This window comes from Monodon monoceros, unplaced genomic scaffold, assembly GCF_005190385.1.
Source record: "Monodon monoceros isolate NGI ecotype Baffin Bay Population unplaced genomic scaffold, NGI_Narwhal_1 Super_Scaffold_21, whole genome shotgun sequence".
Taxonomy (NCBI): Eukaryota; Metazoa; Chordata; class Mammalia; order Artiodactyla; family Monodontidae; genus Monodon; species Monodon monoceros.
In genome coordinates, this window is record NW_021703778.1 from 81,951,525 (window position 1) to 81,974,797 (window position 23,273).

A 23,273-nucleotide genomic window follows, 5' to 3' on the forward strand; every position below is an offset into this window, starting at 1 on the left:
ATCCTTCACAAAATTCTTCTCTTTTGGAATACTGTTAAGTTGGTGTTTGTATGGCTGCCTGCCCAGAAGCTTTTGCTAGAATCTGTGAAACAGATATGTATGTAATCAAAACTTCCTTCAAACAAACGTACACAAATATTGACTAGAAGCAGTAACTGGTAAATTACTGTTTTAATTTTTTTTTTTTCTTTTTCAAGTTTGTGCAAAGGATTCCACTATCACTGAAATCTGTGGTCCTGGGACATGGTTGACTCCATTTCTTCAAGCAGTCTACCTCTTTGTACAGTATATCATTATGGTCAATCTTCTTATTGCATTTTTCAAGTAAGAATTTTATTTGGTTGCTTATTGTAATGAGATCATTTAATATATAGTTCTCTTTTTGAAGGAACTATACAAAATTTAAAGTATAAAGATTTTATTGAGGCTTAAACTACTAAAAATTATTTTTGAAAATTACAAATAAGAAAGCATGTATTTTCAAAATCAAATTAATTCTAAATTTGAGACTCTATCTTTCAACATGCAGTTCTTTTACAAATTTAATCTTTATTTGGTATTTATTACAAGGTGGCCAGGGAATACACATGCAGTATACAAAACAGAAAGGCAAATAGAAAATACTTCAGTAATCCCATCCTTAGTATTTTGGTATACATCCTTTTTATATTTTATATATATGAACCACTTTTTCTTTTTAAAAATAATGTTCTTATATTTTGTATACTGTTTTTAACTAAGCAAAACATGAATATTATCCTACATTAATAAATATCCCTCTCCAGTTTTTTAATGACTACCTCGTATTCCATGATATAGACTGTAATTTTTAAGCCAATATGTTATATTGCTCCATTCGATTGTTTATAATTTTTTGTTCCCCAAAACCACATTGTGGTTAAATTTTTTATTAATCCTTATGTATTTCCTTAGAGTGTTTTCCTAAAAGTAGAACTATTCAATATATGTATATTTCGGACTTCTTCTATTTAAGTCAAAATAGGCCTTGTGTCTCCAAATCTCTGCTAACAGTAGGTATTATCTTTTTAATGGTTGCTAATTTGACAGTACATAAGAGTCTTGTTTTTATTTGCACTTATTTTGTTACTACTCAGATTGAATATTTTCTTCTGTTTTTGTCATTTATATGTAATTTAAAAAGCTTAAAATCATATTTTCTGCCTATTTTTCTGGGAGTTTATAATTAAGACCCTCAGCAGTATCAAACTTTGCCTTATACTGTTGCATGTGTTTTTTTCCGGTTTCGCATTTACCTTTTAGTCTTGTTTATGGTGGAGTACTCCTTTGAATCCTTGTTTAGAGCAGAATTACAATAAAATTTTAGTATTTAAAACTTTAAAATGTGATTAGCTAAGTTTATTTTTATTCTTTGTTATTCAAGCAATGTGTATTTACAAGTGAAGGCAATTTCCAATATTGTATGGAAGTACCAACGTTATCATTTTATTATGGCTTATCATGAGAAACCAGTTCTGCCTCCACCACTTATCATTCTCAGCCATATAGTTTCTCTGTTTTGCTGCATATGTAAAAGAAGAAAAAAAGACAAGACTTCGGATGGACCAAGTAAGTAAAATATATTAAGGCAAATGTTTTTATTTTATCACTTATCAGTATCACACTGAAAGCTAAGTATATTTTTTTTAATAAATTTATTTTTAAATTTATTTATCTTTGACTGCGTTGGGTCTTCGTTGCTGCACGCAGGCTTTCTCTAGTTGCGGTGAAGTGGGGCTATTCTTCGTTGCGGTGCGCGGGCTTCTCATTGTGGTGGCTTCTCTTGTTGTGGAGCACAGGCTCTCGGCCTGCGGCCTCTAGAGTGCAGGCCCAGTAGTTGTGGCGCATGGGCTTAGTTGCTCCGTGGCATGTGGGATCTTCCCGGACCAGGGCTCGAACCTGTGTACCCTGCATTGGCAGACAGATTCTTAACCATTGTGCCACCAGGGAAGTCCCTGAAAGCTAAGTATTAATTTTATTCAGAAGACTTAACTGGTTAATGTTATTGTAAAGCCTTTTGTTGAATTTGCCTAAACATAAAAGAATTTAAAGTGCAATATGTTTATTTATAAAAGTAAATTTAGTATTAAACTTCCCTTTTGGTATGGCATCTCAATTCGGTTTTGTTAAAATGCTAGTGTAAGCCATAACATTTGCCGTTCTACAAACCATTTTGACTGCTGTGTAAACTAACACTTTTAGTACATTCTATGTACTACGTGAGACATAATAAACTCTGCCTAAAATTTTACAGTGGCTTTTTATTCTACCAGATCAGTTCTTATATTCTTGTACCTGGGTATGCGAAGGAGAGGTGTGAGAGATAGATGGGGAAGGGTATTTTATAGGAAACGGAGATTCGAAAAGGAGGAAATACTGGAAACTATTCTTGCAGCATCACACTGTGAGTGAAGAAAGAAGTAGAAATACTTGTTTAGGGCTTTAGAAACACACCAGTAAAAAGAGAAAAAAAAATGCTGATGATTTACATAGCTTTATGAACTCTAAATAACATAAAACTCATGAGCTAAAGTTTATCTTGATGTCTCTGTTGATTTTTTTTTTCTTTTCCCTCCTTAGAACTTTTTTTAACAGAAGAAGATCAAAAGAAACTTCATGATTTTGAAGAGCAGTGTGTTGAGATGTATTTTAATGAAAAAGATGACAAATTCCATTCTGGGAGTGAAGAGAGAATTCGTGTCACTTTTGAAAGGTTCAGAAACTCTTTAATTATAACTGATTTTATGTCAGAGTGGGTTCTCTTAGTTATGTCTCTTACACATGGTCATTGTTCAATTTATGTTTGTCAAACAAGTAAGTTTAGTAATGGTTTTACATAATATATTGTGAGACAGTTCCATTCTTTACTTCTAAGACTTCATGTAAGTCAGTCAGTCAGTCTCTTAACTGTTTTTTGACCCTTGTTACAGAGGGCAGAAAAGAGTTGGTGGAGAAAAGTTAAACTGTCTTAATTATTTTAAAACATGTTTCTTTCCATTAGCTTTGCTACGTTCTAAAAGTATATGGTATTTGTGTAGGTACAATAATGGTAATAGTAGTTTATGTGTATGTAGCTGAATACACAGTTTTGTGTTACTCTGATGGGGGAATAAATAGCCTATGGTACAAAAGTGTGTTTTAAAATCTTATATTTTTATTATAATAGGATTAGCACTTGATCCTTTTTTTTTTTTAATATTTCTTTATTTTTGGCCACGTTGGGTCTTAGTTGCGGCGTGCGGACTCCAGAGTGTGTAGGCTCAGTCGTTATGGTGCGTGGGCTCTCTAGTCGTGGTGTGTGGGCTCCAGAGCTTGTGGGCTCAGTAGTTGCAGCACGCGGGCTTAGTTGCCCCACAGCCCGTGGGATCTTAGTTACTTGACCAGGGATCGAACCCATGTCCCCTGCATTGGCAGGCGGATATTTCGAAACCATTAATTTTTAACATTTGTAAAACTCCTGTGTTTCCCTTACAGAGTGGAGCAGATGTCCATTCAGATTAAAGAAGTTGGAGATCGCGTCAACTATATCAAAAGATCATTACAATCATTAGATTCTCAAATTGGCCATTTGCAAGATCTTTCGGCCCTGACTGTAGATACATTAAAAACACTCACTGCCCAGAAAGCTTCAGAAGCTAGCAAAGTTCACAATGAAATCACACGAGAATTGAGCATTTCCAAACATTTGGCTCAAAACCTTATTGATGATGGTCCTGTAAGACCTTCTGTATGGAAAAAGCACAGTGTTGTAAATACACTTAGCTCCTCTCTTCCTCAAAGTGGTCTTGAAAGTAATAATCCTTTTCTTTGTAATATTTTTATGAAAGATGAAAAAGATTCCCAATTTAACATATCTGGTCAGGATTTACCTGTAATACCCCAGAGAAAAGAATTCAATTTTCCAGAGGCTGGTTCCTCTTGTGGTGCCTTATTCCCAAGTGCTGTCTCTCCTCCAGAACTGCGACAGAGACAACATGGAGTAGAAACCTTAAAAATGTTTAGTAAAACTCAAAAATCAGGCAGTTCGTCTAATAGCATACCACATCTGTCATCCCCACCAACCAAATTTTTTGTTAGTACACCATCCCAGCCAAGTTGCAAAAGCCACTTGGAAACTATAACCAAAGATCAAGAAACTGTTTGTTCTAAAGCTGCAGAAGGAGATAATGTAGAATTTGGAGCATTCGTAGGTAAGTTTGGCAAACTGATATTTGTATATCAACGTTATTTATTTTTTAATTATAATTATCACCTTAGAAATAAAAATAAATTGCTAATTAATAAAATCATGTACTTGTGTGACAAGTGGATTACCTTTTCATAGAGTATAGTTCTAAAAATTTTTTAAGGAGTCAGAAGTCGGGGAAGTAGGTTGAATTGGGCTATACTAGTTATATTAGCACATACCTCTTTGGTGCAACTTACTATAATAACAATTGTATGGAAAACTTATTTGGACTTTTTTTTTTTTTTTTCCCCGATACGCGGACTTTTCACTGTTGTGGCCTCTCCCGTTGCGGAGCACAGGCTCCGGACGCGCAGGCTCAGCAGCCATGGCTCACGGGCCGAGCTGCTCTGCGGCATGTGGGATCTTCCCGGACCGGGGCACGAGCCCGTGTCCCCTGCATCGGCAGGCGGACTCTCAACCACTGTGCCACCAGGGAAGCCCTAGACTCTGTCTTTTGAATTTAAGCATAGTCTCTTGAATTTGATCAACTTCTGTTGAAAGAATTTGAGTGATGTGTAAGTGTTGCAAGACAAAGGTATAGGGGAGGCTAGAAGTAACTGGAAAAGAACAGTGTTTTATAAATAGGCTGACCATATAATTTTTCATCCAAACCAGTACACTTTTGAGAGTGAAAGGGTGTGTTACTGATATTTACATTAGGATAATAGGGAAAGCCAAGACTCTACTTGGAAAATGAGTATTTATGGTCAACCCATTTATATACCCAGAGAGTATATACCCAGAGATCATTTCAGAAAGGAATGATTCATTCTTATACCTCACCTCAAGTAAAATAAGGACTGAAAATATATTTATTTTGGCAATGATAACATGTTAATAACCTTGGTGAAAACTGTTTCAGTGAAGGAAGTGATAGAGGAAGAAGCCTGATTATAGTGAAATAAAGTACAAATGGGAGTGAATGTAGAGAGTGATGGGGGGCGACTCAAAAGCTTGGCAATGAAGGCAGAAAGAAAGAACTAATATTGTGGTTTGTATGTTTAAGGTTTTATTTCTTTTGTTTTTAATGATGATTGTTTTGTTATTTAAATGTTGACATTATGCCACGTGGAAGGAAAAGATGAAGAGGGAATGCTTTGTAGAGCTAGCTAAGCCCCAAGTATTTGTAGAATATAGTGTTCTAACAGCCTTCCTCTTAGATTATTAAAGATAAAAGTATTTAACAAAGAATTCTTAGAAAGCAACTTGGGTTGTTCGTGGACATAACCAGAATGTTCCAAGGTTTGAAGAAGGCCCTCTGTCTCTTCAAGTTAGAATTTTTCCTTCAGGTGGCTTCCCAACCTTGTCTTTAACACTTATATGAGCCTTCCCAGCCTAGGAATTTACCTAGTCACAGAACATGTATAGAGATGGTTCACAGAATGTTATGTCCATGTAAAATTCTCCACATTAGGGCCAACCCCATGGATTATCTAGGTACGGAGCATGCTGATCTCTACTGCTAGGCTATGTGAGTTCACTGTGGGTTTATAGAGACAACTTTTCCTACATAAAATCTATCCCAATTTATTTTTTAAAAACATATTTTAGTTTGTTTGTTAATATATTGCCACTGGTATGGATATGTAGATATAGATATCCATGTTTTATGTCTATATTTATATGTAATATGTATATATGTATAATAATTATATATAATGCTTTTTTTATTGAGAGTAAAAATGATTGCTCCCCCTCTTCTAAATTTCAAGCGGTTTACTTTATATCACATGTTGGATTCTTTTAGGATCCTGTTACTGTAAACTTGAACTACTCATCTTCTCCAGCTTTTTGATACCTATTTTCAGTATTTATCAGGAAAGCTACAGGAAACTTCAGAGCCATCAAAACTACTCACAAGACAACATACGTCACTTGTTTGAATAGACTAAGCAATGACATTATTTTGATAGAACTAAAAAAAACAAGTATTTTTTGTTGTAATCTTTTCTTTTTTCTTTTTTAAGGACACAGAGATAGCATGGATTTACAGAGGTTTAAAGAAACGTCAAACAAGATAAAAGAAATATTATCCGTAAGTAAATCCTTATAGCAGTGCGATTATTTTGCTATTTTGGAGTTTAGTTCAAAATAGAATTAAGCATATTTTTCAGGAAGAATACAGTGTTAGCAGAAACCATCATCAGCATGAGAGTTCCAAATATTTGAAGCTTATACACAATTTGCAAAAAAGAAGAAACAGTTGAAGAATATGAAAAAATGTACAAATAGCTTGCATTTTTTAACTGAAGTTAAAAATCACCTATTTAACATTTCTCTTAAAAAATGCTTCTCCCTATATGGTTTCCACAGACTACTCATTGAACTCAACTCTTTCCCAGGCCACAGAATTCATTAGAATATAACCCTGCTTCTCAAGGACCCTGTGGTCTAGCAATAAAAAGCTGAATATGCCAGTAACTACAGTATTGCGTGCAAGTGTAAGATGTTCAATAAATGTTGGTTAAATGAGTTTTAAAGTGTACAGAACAACTAGCAAAAAGGTGTGTTTCCTGGCTGAAAATTTTTATTTCTTAACTGTTGCTTTCATAAATTACCAATAACCAATTTGAGCTTTAAGGGTAATAACAGCTACATCAAGATAATTAGGAAGACCTGGAAAAGTGCTAAGCTTCTCCATCCCTTAAGAACTTAAGTTGTAGAAATGATCAAGTGATAAATATAACGGAAATAAAGTTTTTCCTAAAACTAGAGCCAAGGAAATGATAATGATATAATATAAGCTTTTATAAATGATTATTTCTCATATGATCTATAGTTAATTGTGAAATTGCTGTCAGGACATGTTACTTATTACCCTACATCTAAAAGGTAGACTCAAGTGCATTTTTTATAATATAAATGCTGACTTCTTTTTGGGGGTGGGGCGTGCCACTCAGCTTGCAAGATCTTAGTTCCCTGACCAGGGATTGAACCTGCACCCTTGGTAGTAAAAGCACAGAGTCCTAACCACTGGACCACCAGGAATTCCCCAACATTTGTATTTTTAATAGCATATATTTTGATTGAACTACTGTACGAAAGTGAATAATTTAATGTCTATTAACTAGATTTTAACTTTGGATTTAATTGGTGACTATATGTAAATTGAGATGTAGTGATTCCATGAGGTCCCTTTCTTTCCATATTTGCCTTTAAGTTTGTATTTCTTACCTCAAATAAGACCATCAGAATGATGTAAGAAATAACGATTATGGAGTATTCAAAGATGCGTAAATATCAGGTAAAGTCTCTTTAGTACTTGTGGGAGTCAAAAAGTTAACTTAAAATATACGTATACATTTAGATGGAGGAAGTAGGTAAGATAAACTTACCATAAGACTAATTTGCATGATGTATTCTAACCATTTTAATTCTGTGACATACTTCTAAAGATCTGAATTTTCCATTATATATGATGCCTTACAGAGAAGGAGAGAACTAAATAAATAGGTTGAATGCATTTAGGTAGCATTAGCTGACACGTGATGATGAAAAACAAGGGAAGAATAAATGAATGAGAAAAAGTAATAAGTAGAAAGAAGAACTGACAAAGCTCTACCAGAGCTGGTTTTATAATTCTTAAAGTGTAGACGTGATATATCTACATTCCATATGGGGTTTTTCTTGAACAGGTTTTAACTGAAGTGGATTTTATAGTAAATGAAGTTTTTTTATGGACCTTTGTAACTTTTAATAGAGTTTTTTTGTAATTTGGAATTATTTAAGTTCAATAAAATTTCTATCACACTCTCTTTCTCCTATATACGAATACCCTTTAATTAAAAATATGGACCCAGTATGTTATATTGCTCAATTGTAGAGTCCATTTGTGTCAGTGTAAGAGAGCCCAATGCCTCTTATTTTAGTCCTTCCTTATAGTATAATTAGTTGTTCAAGAGAGATGTACATGATAATTTGGGTAGTATATTTGTTCACTTTTTATTAGTGAAAGTAATTTTTTAAATGTTTAAATATTATAGTTGGGTACTTGGTATCCTAGAATTTTAGAGATATTTATTGATACCTTTTAGCAGTTAGTAATAAAACTTAGTAATAGGGGCATTAGTGCCTAAGTGGCATTTGACCCCAAGTTTGACTCTAAACCTGTACACTTCAATTTTAGCCAGGAAAATTCTGAAGGCTAGGAATGGATATGGAGAAAGTAAATCTTTGGAGTGATTATGACTTAGAGAATTGACATGACACCACAATAAAAGGCTAGAACTGCTAACTAGCTGGAACTCTGAGAGTTGTCAAACTCATCATGTCAAAACCTCAAATTCACCATCATCTCCCCGCTCAGCAGACATATTTCTTTTCCTCCTGTATTTCCTACCTCTGTTAATAGCATCAGCATCCTACCCTTCCAGTCAACAGCCAAGTCTACCTGGTTTTGCTTCCTAAATACTTTTTTAGTGCCTCTACTTTTCTCAATCCTTAGTTATAGTAGTTATAGTTACCCTGACTTAGGCTGTTAATTCTCTTAATTTATATTTCATTGAACTTTTAAGGTATCTTTAACAAGGTGTCACAACAGCAGTTGAAGGAATTTGATGACACTCTGATGGCATTTTGCTGTTGTGAAGCACTTGATATATGGTGGGAAATCATTTATAATGAATGGACATTTCCTAATGGTAAATGGTAGATGTTAGGGTTTCCCCACAGATTGCACCTTTTAACGATGGACCTATTAAATGAACTTAAAACAGGAGTATGCTGAAAATTTTTAAGTGAGCAAATAACTTCCTGGTAAAAACAAGAAGAAATAACAAGTTTCTGTGAGTGGGAAGAAAAGTGGTGGCTATGTTTTAAATTTAACAACTGTGAGTACTTTACTTAGAGGAAAAGAACTGTAATAATAGAATAATGAACTCTAGCTCTTGACGATTAGAGGTTTTGAGTTCTTGAACATTTGTGGGTTATACATCCCTTTGAAAATTTAATGAAAACTACAGACCACCTTCCCAGGCAAATGCACATATACAAATTTTTTTCTTTTAAAGTATAGAGTTTTACAAATACCTCGAAGCCCACTCATCAGCCCCACACTAGAATTTCTATCAAAGATGGTTCTATGAAATTGATGTGTCATTGTATCAAAGAGTATATATCAAGGAAAATACTTAAGTAAAACAATCAAGAAATAGCTAGAACTGGTTCCAAAAGGAACAACTAAAATCAGAAAGGAAATCAGAGTTGCTTTGTGACAATAGGAAAAAGGTTAGCACTTTTTGCTTGGCTATATATCAATAAATCAGCTGTAATGTGAAGAATGTGAAACATCAAAGGTAGAAAAACTTAATTTTCTTGAGATGTTTAAGTTAAATTTATTTAATGAAAGTAATAGCTTATTGTGGTAGTAACATTTTAAAACTCATTGTTTCTGAGGGGTGGTAGAGGTTTGGAAATATTTTAAAGTTACATAGTAGTATGACCTGTGTATAGCTGAAAAAAAAAACAGGGTGAAGGTATCAGATCTTCCGCATTAGTTTAATGAATTTCGTTAGTTCATCTGGAAAAACGAATAGGTAAAAAGAAGAAAATGGGGGAGAATTAGTTGTTAGATACTAAAATATCTATACAAGTGGTACAGTTGAAACATGAATATTTAGTGAAACATTTTGGTGACTCCAAAATAACCCTTCTACAAATACAAATTTAATAAGAGTTGGATTAGAAATTGATGAGAAAAGGAATGCTTTGTCAGTAAACACACAAATTGGACAACTGGGTAGAAATTAGGAAACGTCTGTTTCATATCGCTTCATAATCTCAGATGAATTCTGGATTTAAATATAAAAATTCAAAGTATAAAAAAAACTTAAGAAAATAGAAATATTAAGTCAGTAAAGCCAGGAGGGCTTTTAAAACAAATATTAAGGGAAGGATGAAAAGAGATGAGTACCTAAAAATATAAAGCATAGATAAAACAAATATGAAAAAAATTGAAATTTGACAAATAATGACAAGATAGATCTTTGTTATACAAATAGCTTATACAAAGCAATAAGAAAGCTACCAAAACTCCCCAAAATAAATTTCCCCTCCACTTTTTTACTCTCCAAAGAAGAAAGTATTGCTGTTTCAATTTTAGTGTAAAATAGTTTTTTTCTTTTTAAGGTGAATTGATAAATGTTTTATTATTTTCCCTACAGTTTCCTATTTTCCTCCAATTTTTTAAATGAGCTTGTATTGCTATGAAAAAGGATTCATTCAGATGGATTTATGAACAATAAGCAAGTAGGGTGTTTTGATGGCAGTTTTTGAAATTGACATTGAAGAAAATAACTGTAATTTGTAATATACCCCTTGGAGTCCAGGTAGATTAAAGCATATTGAGCTAAATAGATCCAGAGGCTCTTATACTACTTAGAGCAATGATTTGAAATTTAGTTCAATTGTTTTAAAATTGTGTATATGTATAATATGCAGAATGATATTCCTTCTGAAGACACTCTGAAACTTGTGAGTTCTCATGCTGGATTTACTGAGTGTCACAAAACTTCTGTTCCTCTTCATTCAGAGCAAGGTGAGTATTTTGACTTCATGAATTATGCTAACAAATATATTCATTTAAGCTTTACAGGTATTTTATGGACATCATTAAACTTTAAATGTATTTTATGTATGTCACACACTTGAGCAGTGAATGTTTCAGAAGTAAGAAAATGAAGATTCTGGTCCATCGTTGTTCTTAACCTTGAATAATACATAATCTGAACATTCTAATATTTTTCAACAAATTGTTTAGACTTAAAAGATGAAAGGCAAAGACTCGCTTTTTACAAATATGCTTTTTTACAAATGAATCGGTTGTATTTTAATCTGTATAGTCATTTAATCAACTTATTTTTCTGCTTTAACCTTTAAAAATAACATACATTTATTTGGTTCAAAATTAAAATACACACACACACACACACACACACACAAGCACTTTGAAAATCAGTCTCAGTCTCACACCAACCCCATGTGTAACCACTGTTATTTTTGTTTTTTCTCTAGTTTCATGCTTATGTAGTCATATATGACAATAGTCTTTTTTACCTCTTCATCTTTTACACAAAAGGTAGCATACCATACATGTTGTTCTGCATCTTTAATTTTTCATTTAAGAAGTTTAATGATCTGGAGATGTTTCCATATCATGCTTTTTTGGGGTCATAGTTATATGCGTATAAATTTATTGTTATCTAACTTTTCAGTTATGTACATTTAATCTTTATAAGGTTCCTTAAGAAAAGCAGTACTTCCTTATTCCCCTCACCATTATTTCTCCTTTTATTCTCTTCAAGTTGGGTTTATTCCAGGAGTGCAAATTAGTTTAACATTCAAAAATATAAGGCATTTAGTAACAAATTAAAGAAGAAAATCATATGATTATCTTAATAGCTGCAGAAAAGGCTGAATTTGATGAAATTCAACATCCATTCATGATTAAAACTCCTAGCAAAGTAAGTATAGAATGGAGTGTCCTTAATCTGAATAAAGGGTATCTAACAAAAACTTGCCACAGATACCATACTTCATAGTGAAGTATTGAACACCCCAGAAGGAGAACAAGACAAGGATTCTATTTAACATTTTAGCCAAAGAAGAAAAGGAAGAAAAATAAATGGTAGAAGGGTTAGGAGGGAAGAAATAAAACTCACTATTTTTGGATAACATGGATATTATTTCTAAAGTTAGGATGCCTGTAATTTTATATCCTCGTATTTCAGTTTTAGGCAGTATCTGTTGACCTCCCACTAAAGAAGACAAGGATTGAGCTCTTTCCTACCGCCGTCCCCACCCCTCTCTATTCCCTAGCCCACATTCATGCACAGATGTCTTTACCCTTTCCCACCAGTGTAGTTAAGTCATGATTTTGGTTAGATCAACACTGGATTCTCTGCTCTTTGAATAAATTTTTTCAAAATATTCAGTTTCATCATCTTGAAAAACTTTTGCCCAGAGTCCCCTAATATATCTCAATCTGCTCTTTTTGCCCTCTATACTTGGAATGTTCTAAGATTTCCTTTCACCGTTCATTCTTTCGTTCTAAGATTTCTCTTCACTGTTCTTTCTGAGGTTTTCCTTTATTGTATCATGAGGTTGTAAATTCTAAATTAGTTTAAAATTTAACATCCTCACTTTTTTTGGAAAATAGGCTTAATTCTAAAGTTTATTTGGCATAAACAAGCAAAATGTGACAAAAGTGGCATCTTAAATGGGGGGAAAGATGAACTATTTTTTTTCCATTACTGTAAAATGATGTTTAAGATTATTAATTGCAACATTGTTACAGCAAGAGATTGAAATCAGGCCAAATGTCCATCAATAGGAGTTTGGTTAAATAAATTATTGTATATCCATTGTATGAAGTTCAGCATAATATCAAAGTAGAATAGAGAAATCCTCTGTGTACTGATATTGAAAGATCTCCAAGCTTAAATTTAAAAAACCAACAACAAAAAACCTGAAGATATATATATTATACTAGCATTTATGTTAAAAAACGAAGATTCAGGGGTATATATAGAAACACAAAATATCTTTGGAAGGATACACAAGAAATTTGGGAACAGAGGAAGAGCAAGACTTTTTTTTTTCCATACTCTTTTATTTCATATTGCCTTTTCACAAAAATAAATTGAATAATTTTGATATCCTGTCAAGAGACCCGTGAGACTCATATAACTCTTACATTCATCAGTGTTGGGGAGAGGATAAGTTATCTTAGGTAAGTTACATTATGCCTCGAAACACTTTGTGTTTGGTTAGTTGGTATTAAAAAAAATTTGTTTTACTTGTATAACTTTTTTATTTTTTTAAATTTTCTTTTAGTGGAAAGTAACAGTAGAAGGCCATCTATAGAAGACACTCATGAAGTAGATTCCAAAGCAGCTTTACTACCGGTTTGTACATTTCAATTAAACATATGTGTATTTAAAAATATTTATTTAGGGCTTCCTTGGCGGCGCAGTGGTTGAGAGTCCGCCTGCCGATGCAGGGGACACAGGTTCATGCCCCGGTCTGGGAAGCGGAGCGGCTGGGTCCGTGAGCCATGGCTGCTGAGCCTGCGCGTCCGGAGCCTGTGCTCCGCAACGGGAGAGGCCACAACAGTGAGAGGCCCGCGTATCGCAAAAAAAAAAAAAAAAAATTTATTAGATAAGAGCTAAAAGATGGTGATATTTTATCTGAGATTATATCTAGCTTTCAAAAATTTTTTAACATTAGAAAACTGACCTCAGTGCATAGTAGCAGTTATGGAAAAGAGTTTCTTCCTGTAGTGAATAGTCAGGAATTATTAAAGAAAAATGTATGCAGAAGGAAGAAAGGTAGGAATCTCTGTTTGAATTGAAGCTAATGATATGAAATTATTCCCAGCCAACTGGAGTAATATTTGATTTTACAAACACTCTTTAAAAGCAGACTTTGGCAACCAAGACAAATAGCTTGGGAGAAAGCAAAAACAGTTGCTCCTTTCTAGTCAAGTATAGAAATTAGTGCTCATAATTATGATCCTGGATCATCAAGAACATATTAACTTGGCCCCATCCCCCTGGACTGAACGCTACACATGTACTCACACCCTCTTGCTTGCTCCCACCCTGGCAAGCAAGGCAACCGTGAGAGCCTGGAGGTTCTTCAGAAGACAAAGAAGTCATTCAACCAGGTGTTATCAGCCCCAGGTGAGGCAAGCAAAAGTGATGGAGAAGATTCCAGGAAGCTGCCAGAGCAGGCAGGGGAGAAATCCCAGGTTGTGCATAGAACTGGGCACTATAAGTGGTTCAGTGTGCGAATGGGATGTGGATTCATTTCTGTGATAAACTGAAAGGGAAACCCCTTGGATATTCCAGTCAGTGTATTTGTACACCAGGTTTTTTTTTTTTTATCTTATCCTGTTAGAAGCCTTTGACCTGCTGCTCCTATTGTTTCACTCATTTCCATCATCTAATGCAGAAAGGAAACAAGAGGATCTTCTAAGTCCATCAGATGCCCATTCTTTTTTTTTTTTTTAATATTACTGTATTTTTATTCATCTCATTTATGCATGTTCCTTTGTTGTGGCCACAGCAAGGGGGGTGGGGGAGAGGAAACTTTCTTCACGCATGCACAAAGGTTGTGATGTTTACTGAAGATGATGGGAAAAATTTTTCGACACTCGCACCAGCTGAGGCCAGCCAGCAGTGAACCTTGGAAGTGAATTCCAATGCCCAGAACCGGCCCAGCATGGGGAGTGAGGAATCCATCCCCTCCCCGGCAGTCGTACCTTGCCCAGGAACATTTGAGAAAAGTGTTGCCCAGTCTGCAGTCTGTGACCCTGAGCGGAGAAATGCTCACCAGGAGGATCGGGTCCAGCAAGGAGTTCCGGCTGCCCAGTGATCCCAGTTTGCCCTGCTCACTCGCCTGCCGGTTGTCCCAGATGCCCATTCGTTTTTTCTTCTTCTTTTTTTTTTTTTTAAATATTTATGTATTTATTTGGCTGCGTTGGGTCTTAGTTGCGGCACGCGGGATCTTCATTGCAGCGTGCGGGCTCAGTAGTTGCGGCACTCGGGCTTAGTTGCCCTGTGGCATGTGGGATCTTAGTTCCCCAACCAGGGATCAAATCCGCATCCCCTGCATTGGAAGGTGCATTCTTAACCTCTGGACCACCAGGGAAGTCCCCCAGATGCCCATTCTTATTAAAACATTTTAGAAGCCTGAAGAAAAGAAAAAAAGAACATATTAACCATATTAACTTACATTGTGCTGTAAAGAGATAGATTATATTATTAAAAATCATTTTATTAAAAAAATTATTTCAATGGGAAGGGTGTTTAGTGAATGCAGAATTTCACAGTAACAAATCCTCCTTTCTGGAAGGACTCATCCTGAACCTAAGCTGCACAGTTTTGCTATAAATAAGGTTCCGTTGAAGATGACCTCACAATGCCAAATTACAAAACTTGTGGGAGCCAGCTTATACAAACAGTGTTAGATCTCTGACAACTTGAGATAGTAGAATTATTGGTTACAGATTATAAGTCTGATTAAAGCCATTAAAAAGTATTATAAATATTTCTAAAAAAGAAAAGATATTAGAAATACTGGAAAATTTGGGAAAAAATAAAAAATCTCAGTTGGGGGTTTCCATGGTGGCGCAGTGGTTGAGAATTTGCTTGCCAGTGCAGGGGACATGGGTTCGAGCCCTGGTCCAGGAAGATCTCACATGCTGTGGAGCAGCTAAGCCCGTGTGCCACAAATACTGAGCCTGCGTGCCTAGAGCCCGTGCTCCTCAACAAGAGAAGCCACCGCAATGAGAAGCCCGTGCACCGCAACAAAGAGTAGTCCCCGCTCGCCACAACTAGATAAAAGCCCGCACGTAGCAACAAAGACCCAAAGCAGCCAAAAATAAGTTAATTAAAAAAAAAAAATCTCGGTGGGGGTTAAAATAACAGATTGGGCACAGCTGAATGGAGAATCTTGCTAAATTGGACCACAATGTAACATAGAATTATAATTAGGTGGAAAATGTGTTAAGCGTAAAGAGATGGAAAAATACCTCTAAATTGGCCTTGAGAGAGTAGACAATTTGAAGATACTATAAATGACTTAGAATTTTCCAAATTGATGACGTATATGAAGATTCAAATTCAGGAAGCCGAAGTCCCAAAGTGGGGAGGTAAAAATAAATCCACACCTAGAAAAATAATTATAAAACTGCAGAATAAAGCCTACCACGTACACACACAAAAGGGCTTCAATGAAATATGCCTGTTATTAGTGATTTCTTTGTCACAGTTTGCATGATTTTAATTTTTATCTTTATACTTTGATGTGTTTTGGCACCAGGCACATATTTTTTTTTAGAGTCATAGAAACAAATATGTATTTTAAGAAAATAAAATTGTCAGCAGACAATTACAATTATGTTGTAGGAAATAACACTCATGAAATTCTTTATTCTACCTTGTGGAATGGCCTTACGGTAGCTTTTATACCAGTTTTTTATTTTATTAGTTCAGTTGTATAAAACAAATGCATATTAACTTTTCAACCCTTCATTCATCAAACATGTAGGATACAAAACAGATAAACAGTTATGCTTTATCTAGAGACTTTTTTCTTTAACTTTTTGTTTGTGTTTGTTTCTGACTAAAGGATTGGCTACAAGATAGACCATCAAATAGAGAAATGTAAGTAAGCCTTTTCTCATCGTTAGTGTGAAAAGTATCATAGGTATTGAATGTTGTTTTTTTCCTGCTCTTTGCATCATCTTTTTAACACTTCTTGAAATTATTGCTGATTATTTATTTTGTGATCTCCTGTCTTTACATAGAAGAGATTGGGGAATCATTTATTATAAGTTAATGTATAAATTTTAATTTATGATTTTATATAGCTATATTAGTCATATTATAACCACAGCTCAAATAAAATTTTCATTATAATGATACAGTTATGATTTTATTATTTAGTCCTGTTTCCAACTTGCTTTTGAATAAACTTGTTCAACAACTTAGTTTGACACTTTAGCTAATAATTTCTCTGCCCATCGTTCTAATCAACAAGCCTTTCTTCTGCTTTTGGGAAGCACTTTGATAATTAGAGCAGTAATACACAGTGTACATTAGAAAGCCTGCATACAGGAAGATCCACGAGAAAGCTGATGTGATAATCCAGAACCAGAAGTAGAAACAAAAGGCAATCTTACAAGTAGTCATCCCCAGAAAGTGAAAATTTTCAGTACAGATTAAACATAACGATAAAGAAGAATCAAAGATAATCTCTCTGTTTTCCAGCCTCGAAATTAGTATTTTAGGATTCCAAAGGACATTAAAAAAGAGTAATTAAAAAAGAGTAATCTTGTTTTGACACCCATTTGATACTAGAAGCATGGTAAAGTTACTCTCCAATGTGAACTGCTTGAGAAGGGAAGCCAATTTGAGGGAATTTATTATATATTATATAGTGTTTTCCCTATTTCCTTCTCTATCAGAAATAGATGTGAATATATAGAGAAGAGAATAAACCAGGTGCTATGTGGGTATGCAGTTGTTCAAATTGTGGAGGTATCCTGGCCCTGAATGGCATTTGGAAGATCTATTTATAATCAGACCTCTTCAGAGAAAAATGTCTTTTATAAGTAGAACTGTAGGATGTAAATGCAGAATCAGTACTTAAAGTTGATGTTAATTCGGCTAACAAGAGAACTTTGAGTTACAGAATACTGACCCATAGAAGTACCCAGAAAGGTGGAGTTGGTCAGTACTCTTTGGGTGTGCTATAAGAGTGGTTTATCAGCAGTAGGCAAAGGGCTGATGCTAGGGTCAAAAGTATTTTCTATAGGAAGTATTGATGTTACTAAGGTGAAAGCCAACGGGAAATATCAGGATCAGATAGAATGTAAGAGCTAGAAAGAGATTACCAAGGTCTCCTACTCAAGTGGTTCTTTCTAGATCTAGTCCTTTTAGTCCTGAGCAAGGCCACATAACTGTATAATGGGAGAGCTAAGCTTCTAATCTATTTTTCTTGATTCCCATTCCCCTTTCCTTTCTACTACACTTGTCTCTAATTTGCACTGGAATCTTTGGGATTAATAGAACCTACACTTGGTACCAGTATATGTTGTTATAAATAAACATATTCACATTGGAAAAAAAAATTTTTCAACATTAGCAATTGAATTTTGCAAAATGGTATACAATTGCTGTTCTCTCTGTTCTTTGCCCATCAGTTCTGTTGAAGTATTTTTAGAATCCTGCAAAGTCATTTCAAGGCATTATTAAAGTACTGGAATGAATCTCCACAAATAGAGGAGTCATGGAATATTTTACTGTATTAGTACTGAACCTTCAGTTTGGCATCAAACTACTAGTAATATTTATGTAGGCATAAATTGGAGGTAAAAGTTGTTGATAAAGTATATGCATGTGGATTTATACATATCCGTGTATGAATTTGGTACAAGCTTAAGGGAAGTGGCAAATATTCAAACAAAAGTGAGTCTGAATCTCAGAATTCCTTTAATAATGTTATATTAAATAACAGTAACTTCATAAAATAAAAAATTTTGTGGTAGCCAAAACTAATTTTAAGTTACTAAAATTGTAACATTTTTTGTTGTTTCTTTAGGCCATCTGAAGAAGGAACGTTGAATGGTGAGTCTGTGTGGTAGATTTAATGCGAAAAACTGAGGATTGTATATGATCTACTTTAGCAAATACTACATTGTCCTAAGTAAGAAATTTTAGACTTCATATTTGAAAAAGCCAAGGTAGTAGAAAGTTCTCCCTTCAGCTTGTTTCTCTTCATTATAAGTGTTTCACAAATACAAGAACTCACCGTGTGAATGATGATCGTTTTACAAAAGTCTCCCCACTCCCCTTTATCCTTGCTACCCAGGTTGCTTCTTCCCTTATATTCCATGTGTTAGTGAATGGTACTTTTTCAGTCAGCTAAGTGAAACCTGAGCAGGAGGTATTCTTGACCCCATTGACCTTGCACTCACAAAGCACTCTTCCTCTGAGATATCCTTCAGCCTTCAACCAGGAGACATTTGGTACCCCTCCTCTACAGTCCTGTATTGTGTGCATGTGTGAGAACACACATACACATGCACACACATACACACACACTATATTTTATACTTCTCACACAATGATATAACTGTTAACTAGCTTTCTTCTTCTGCAAGACGATAAGTTCTTTTTCATTTATATTCTAGAAACTTAACACACAGCAGGTTCAATTTATTCTCCTGGTTCAACTTATTCTCCATCTTTCTCAGTACAGTTAAAAAGTGAAGTCCTCGGGAGTTCCCTGGTGGCCTAGTGGTTAGGATTCCAGGCTTTCACTGCCATGGCCCCAGGTTCAATCCCTGTTTGGGGAACTGAGATCCTGCAAGCTGCATGGCGTGGCCAAAAAATAAAAAATAAAAAAGTGAAGTCCTGAGCCTCCCTGGTGGTGCAGTGGTTGAGAGTCCGCCTGCCAATGCAGGGGACAAGAGTTCGTGTCCCGGTCCGGAAAGATCCCACATGCCGTGGAGCGGCTGGGCCCGTGAGCCATGGCCGCTGAGCCTGCGCGTCCGGAGCCTGTGCTCCGCAACGGGAGAGGCCACAACAGTGAGAGGCCTGCGTACTGCAAAAAAAAAAAAAAAAAAAAAAAAAGTGAAGTCCTCACAGAAACTAACACAACATTGTAAATCAACTATACCTCAATAAAAAAATTAAAAAAAGTAAAGTCCTCAGATACACTTAGAGTTGGAAGAGGGGCTTTTTTGTTATTTTATATCTTCTCATGGTCAACCCATTAAAATGGTTACAGGGCTACAGCCCCACACCCCAAAGGTCTGACACTTTTCTTTTTGAGTAGGGAATAAGGGAAGAATGCAGTTTATAACAGGAGAGTGTGAACCATCATGTGCTTTTTCCCTTCCAGGTGTCATACTACACAGTTACCACTAATCTGCCATAATGAAATAGGGTAATAAAGCACATGATGGACATAATTTATTACATGTTTTTTTCTGTTTTTGTGAACAGAGCTTACATGAAGGAAACTTGGGATGATTAAATGAGAATGCTTGAACAAAAATTTATGCTGCATTAGTACTTTTAAAAGGGTCTCATTTGTTTATTTACCATTTTAGGTCTTGCTTCTCCATTTAAACCAGTTATGGATACAAATTACTATTACTCAGGTTAGTAATAGTAAATTTTAAAAACAAAATTGAGTAGTTCTTTGAGCTTTTGGGGATTTCATTATTTCTCTCTCATTTTTATGCAGCTGTGGAAAGAAATAACTTGATGAGATTATCCCAGAGCATTCCATTTACACCTGTGCCTCCAAGAGGTAAATCCAAAAAGTAAAGAAATAAGAGGGAAAATAAACCCTTAATTAACATGTGGTTTTAACTGTAATATAGAACATGGGTGGTGACAGAAAGAGGAAGGATCACATTAAGAATTGTTAATTTCATATAAATTTTAATCAGTCTGATTACTACAAGATTCAGGTATGTTTAAACTGAAGGAAGCATCAGAAGTATTGATTTTCTCTCTTTCTGGCATATCGGAAACAGTGGTGTATTTTAATTCAGAAAAGCTCTTGATCCGTAGTTTAGCAATGAAAGCGTTAATATATTGATATCACAGGGTTTGTGGAACAGATCTAACCTCCTGTTAAAAAGTTTAGCTTAAAAGTGTTTAGACGTCTAATTGCTTTCTAAAAGTTTTTCTCGAAAATGTTCACGATTTCAAAAATGCTTATTATTACCAAATACAGGTGAATTTAGAGATATTAGATCCTTGGTTTCTGAGTATTTCTTGCCCTTAAACTTCTTTTATAAAACTACAACTTGGTCCATCTCATATTCTATTCCTCACTTAATCTTAACCAAAGATACCTGCCAATTTCTACCTTGTGATTTTCAGAGTCATACTTTGACCTTAAAATATGTCTATTCATGTTGCAGGTGAGCCTGTCACAGTGTATCGCTTGGAAGAGAGTTCTCCCAACATACTGAATAACAGCATGTCTTCGTGGTCACAGCTAGGCCTCTGTGCCAAAATAGAGTTTTTAAGTAAAGAGGAGATGGGAGGAGGTTTACGAAGAGCTGTCAAAGTACAGTGTACTTGGTCAGAACATGATATCCTCAAATCAGGACATCTTTATATTATCAAATCTTTTCTTCCTGAGGTGGTTAATACATGGTCAAGTATTTATAAAGAAGATACAGTTCTGCATCTTTGTCTTAGAGTAAGTGCTAGTGAATGCATACAGTGAAGCATTATTTGAGCTTCATGTTTTCACTTCTAAAGTATGATAAATCAAATAATCTTAATTTCAGTGTTGAACGAGGGTTTCTTTTTTCTGTTCTGTAGGAAATTCAACAACAGAGAGCAGCACAAAAGCTCACATTTGCCTTCAACCAAATGAAACCCAAATCCATACCATATTCTCCAAGGTAAATCTTTAAAAATTTTTGAGATCTTTTAGTGTTATGTGGATAGCATTCTCTTTTGACCTTCATTATTGATGCTGAATATTTCATTAGTTACCCATTTTAAAGATGGATTAGAACTTTATTAAGAAAACTACTAGTATAGGATAAAATGACTAAATTGAGCAGGAACCTTTCTGAGGGCACTGAACTTGAGTTGAAAAATGTGAATAAGTGTAGGTGGTTGCAGAGCTGAAAGAATTATATATGGCATAGATTGTGTATTGGTTAAGATTAAATCAATAAAAATTGTCATTTGGTTGTTTATCATTACAAAAAACTACTAGTAATATCTATAACTGTTTTTCATAAGGTTCCTTGAAGTTTTCCTGCTGTATTGCCATTCAGCAGGACAGTGGTTCGCTGTGGAAGAATGTATGACTGGAGAATTTAGAAAATACAACAACAATAATGGTGATGAGATTATTCCAACAAATACACTGGAAGAGATCATGCTAGCCTTTAGCCATTGGACTTATGAATATACAAGAGGGGAGTTACTGGTACTTGATTTACAAGGTAAATTTATTAAAATATTGCTAAAAGGGAATTATGCATTAGGTTCTCATCTATTCATGTGTTATGAGCAATATACAGAAATCTGCTAATTTATGGATAGGTAAAATCTTAGGTCAGCAGAAGCTGTTAAAAAAGCAAGTCAATAACAGCCGTAGTATATAGCTATCAGGGCCCTGAAGAGTGGGATGCTATCTTAATTGTTATTTAGGTAATACAGATGTTTTAATAAGCAAAAACATGTGAAATCCCCTATTCCACTCATAGGTCTGTAGCCTTAATTTCTTCAAAAGTATAAAGACCATTTCTTTAAAACAATAACAACTATCTGTATTGTTCCTGGTGTTTATGTTATCTATTACTGTGAACTAAACTACCTAATAGTGGATTAAAACAACCATTTTGCTTGCTTACACTTCTTTGGTTAAGGAATTTGGGGATGGCTCATCTCTGCTGTCCCCTTGGAGGGTTTGAATGGCTGGAGACTAGTTTGGACAGCTTGACTGGAGCCAAATGTCTTAGGTCTCTGTTCAAGACAGCTGAATTCCTCAGTTCACCACAAAGTGATTTTTCCACATGGCTGGGTAGCTTGGACTTTTTGTAGCATGGTAGTTTCAGGTAATTAGACTTCTTACATGACAGCTGGCTTCCTCCAGAGAGAAAGCAGAAACTCTTAGGTTAGGACCAGAATGTGCCCACATCCCTTCTGCCACATTTTACTGGTCAAGGTAAGTTATAAGGACAGCTCAGATTCAAGAGGTAGGGAATAGATTCAAGCACTTGGAAGGTAGAGCAGCATGTATACAAGGAGGGGAAAACTGAGCATAGCCATCTTTGTAGACAGATTCCTTCATACATGTAAAAGGGAGAAAAAAAAGAAATTATGACTAGGAGAGAGCAGTGATTTGCTTAGAGTAATATTTATGCAGCTTCACAGCAGGGTCAAAGAAAAATGAAATTGAGCAAATTGCCAGCTCTGCCTGGATGACACTTTCACATTATAGGTTCCATTTTTTTTTTGCCCCTAAAGAGCAGCTTTAATTTCAAATGTCAACATAGACCAGATTTCAAATCACATAAAAACAATTGTTTAGAATATTTATCACTTGATGACTTCTCTCATTATATAGATACTCCCAAATATAAACAATTTGTTGAAAAGCAAACAGTTGGTATTGATTTTCAATACCAACTCAAGAAAGAAAATCTGTGTAAAAATAGCTGTCCTTTTTTTAGTAAATTCATCATTTTACATAAATGATTAAGTGATATATATAGTGAAATTTCTGATGTATATTATTAGACGGGCCAGTCCATCTTCAAATATGCCTAGGAAGTGAGGCCAAACTGTTAATTAAAAGATGGCAGTTATTTTTAATAAGCAGAGTAATAGTGATGTTCTCTACAAAATTAATGTGTTCATGGAGCCATTTTTTTCATAGAAATATTTTAGACAGTTACTATAAACAAGTTAAACAGCATAGAAATATATAAAGAACAAAATGTTCCCATCTTTACTGTTCCTCTACCTTTGTG

At 34.9% G+C, this 23,273-nt stretch overlaps 1 protein-coding gene across 2 annotated transcripts in view; it reads left to right on the top strand.

Moving 5' to 3' along the window:
- The window catches only part of TRPM7 (transient receptor potential cation channel subfamily M member 7), a 120,821-nt gene that overhangs the window by 86,319 nt on the left and 11,229 nt on the right, over positions 1 to 23,273 (top strand). For both annotated transcript variants that reach the window (XM_029236519.1, XM_029236520.1), the window contains 14 exons: positions 198 to 324; positions 1,403 to 1,587; positions 2,599 to 2,731; positions 3,493 to 4,208; positions 6,214 to 6,281; positions 10,685 to 10,781; positions 13,079 to 13,149; positions 16,379 to 16,413; positions 18,353 to 18,378; positions 19,869 to 19,919; positions 20,006 to 20,071; positions 20,694 to 20,977; positions 21,103 to 21,185; positions 21,535 to 21,740. In XM_029236519.1, coding sequence (XP_029092352.1) covers positions 198 to 324; positions 1,403 to 1,587; positions 2,599 to 2,731; positions 3,493 to 4,208; positions 6,214 to 6,281; positions 10,685 to 10,781; positions 13,079 to 13,149; positions 16,379 to 16,413; positions 18,353 to 18,378; positions 19,869 to 19,919; positions 20,006 to 20,071; positions 20,694 to 20,977; positions 21,103 to 21,185; positions 21,535 to 21,740 — 2,148 coding nt within the window. The remainder of the gene's footprint in view (positions 1 to 197; positions 325 to 1,402; positions 1,588 to 2,598; positions 2,732 to 3,492; positions 4,209 to 6,213; positions 6,282 to 10,684; positions 10,782 to 13,078; positions 13,150 to 16,378; positions 16,414 to 18,352; positions 18,379 to 19,868; positions 19,920 to 20,005; positions 20,072 to 20,693; positions 20,978 to 21,102; positions 21,186 to 21,534; positions 21,741 to 23,273) is intronic.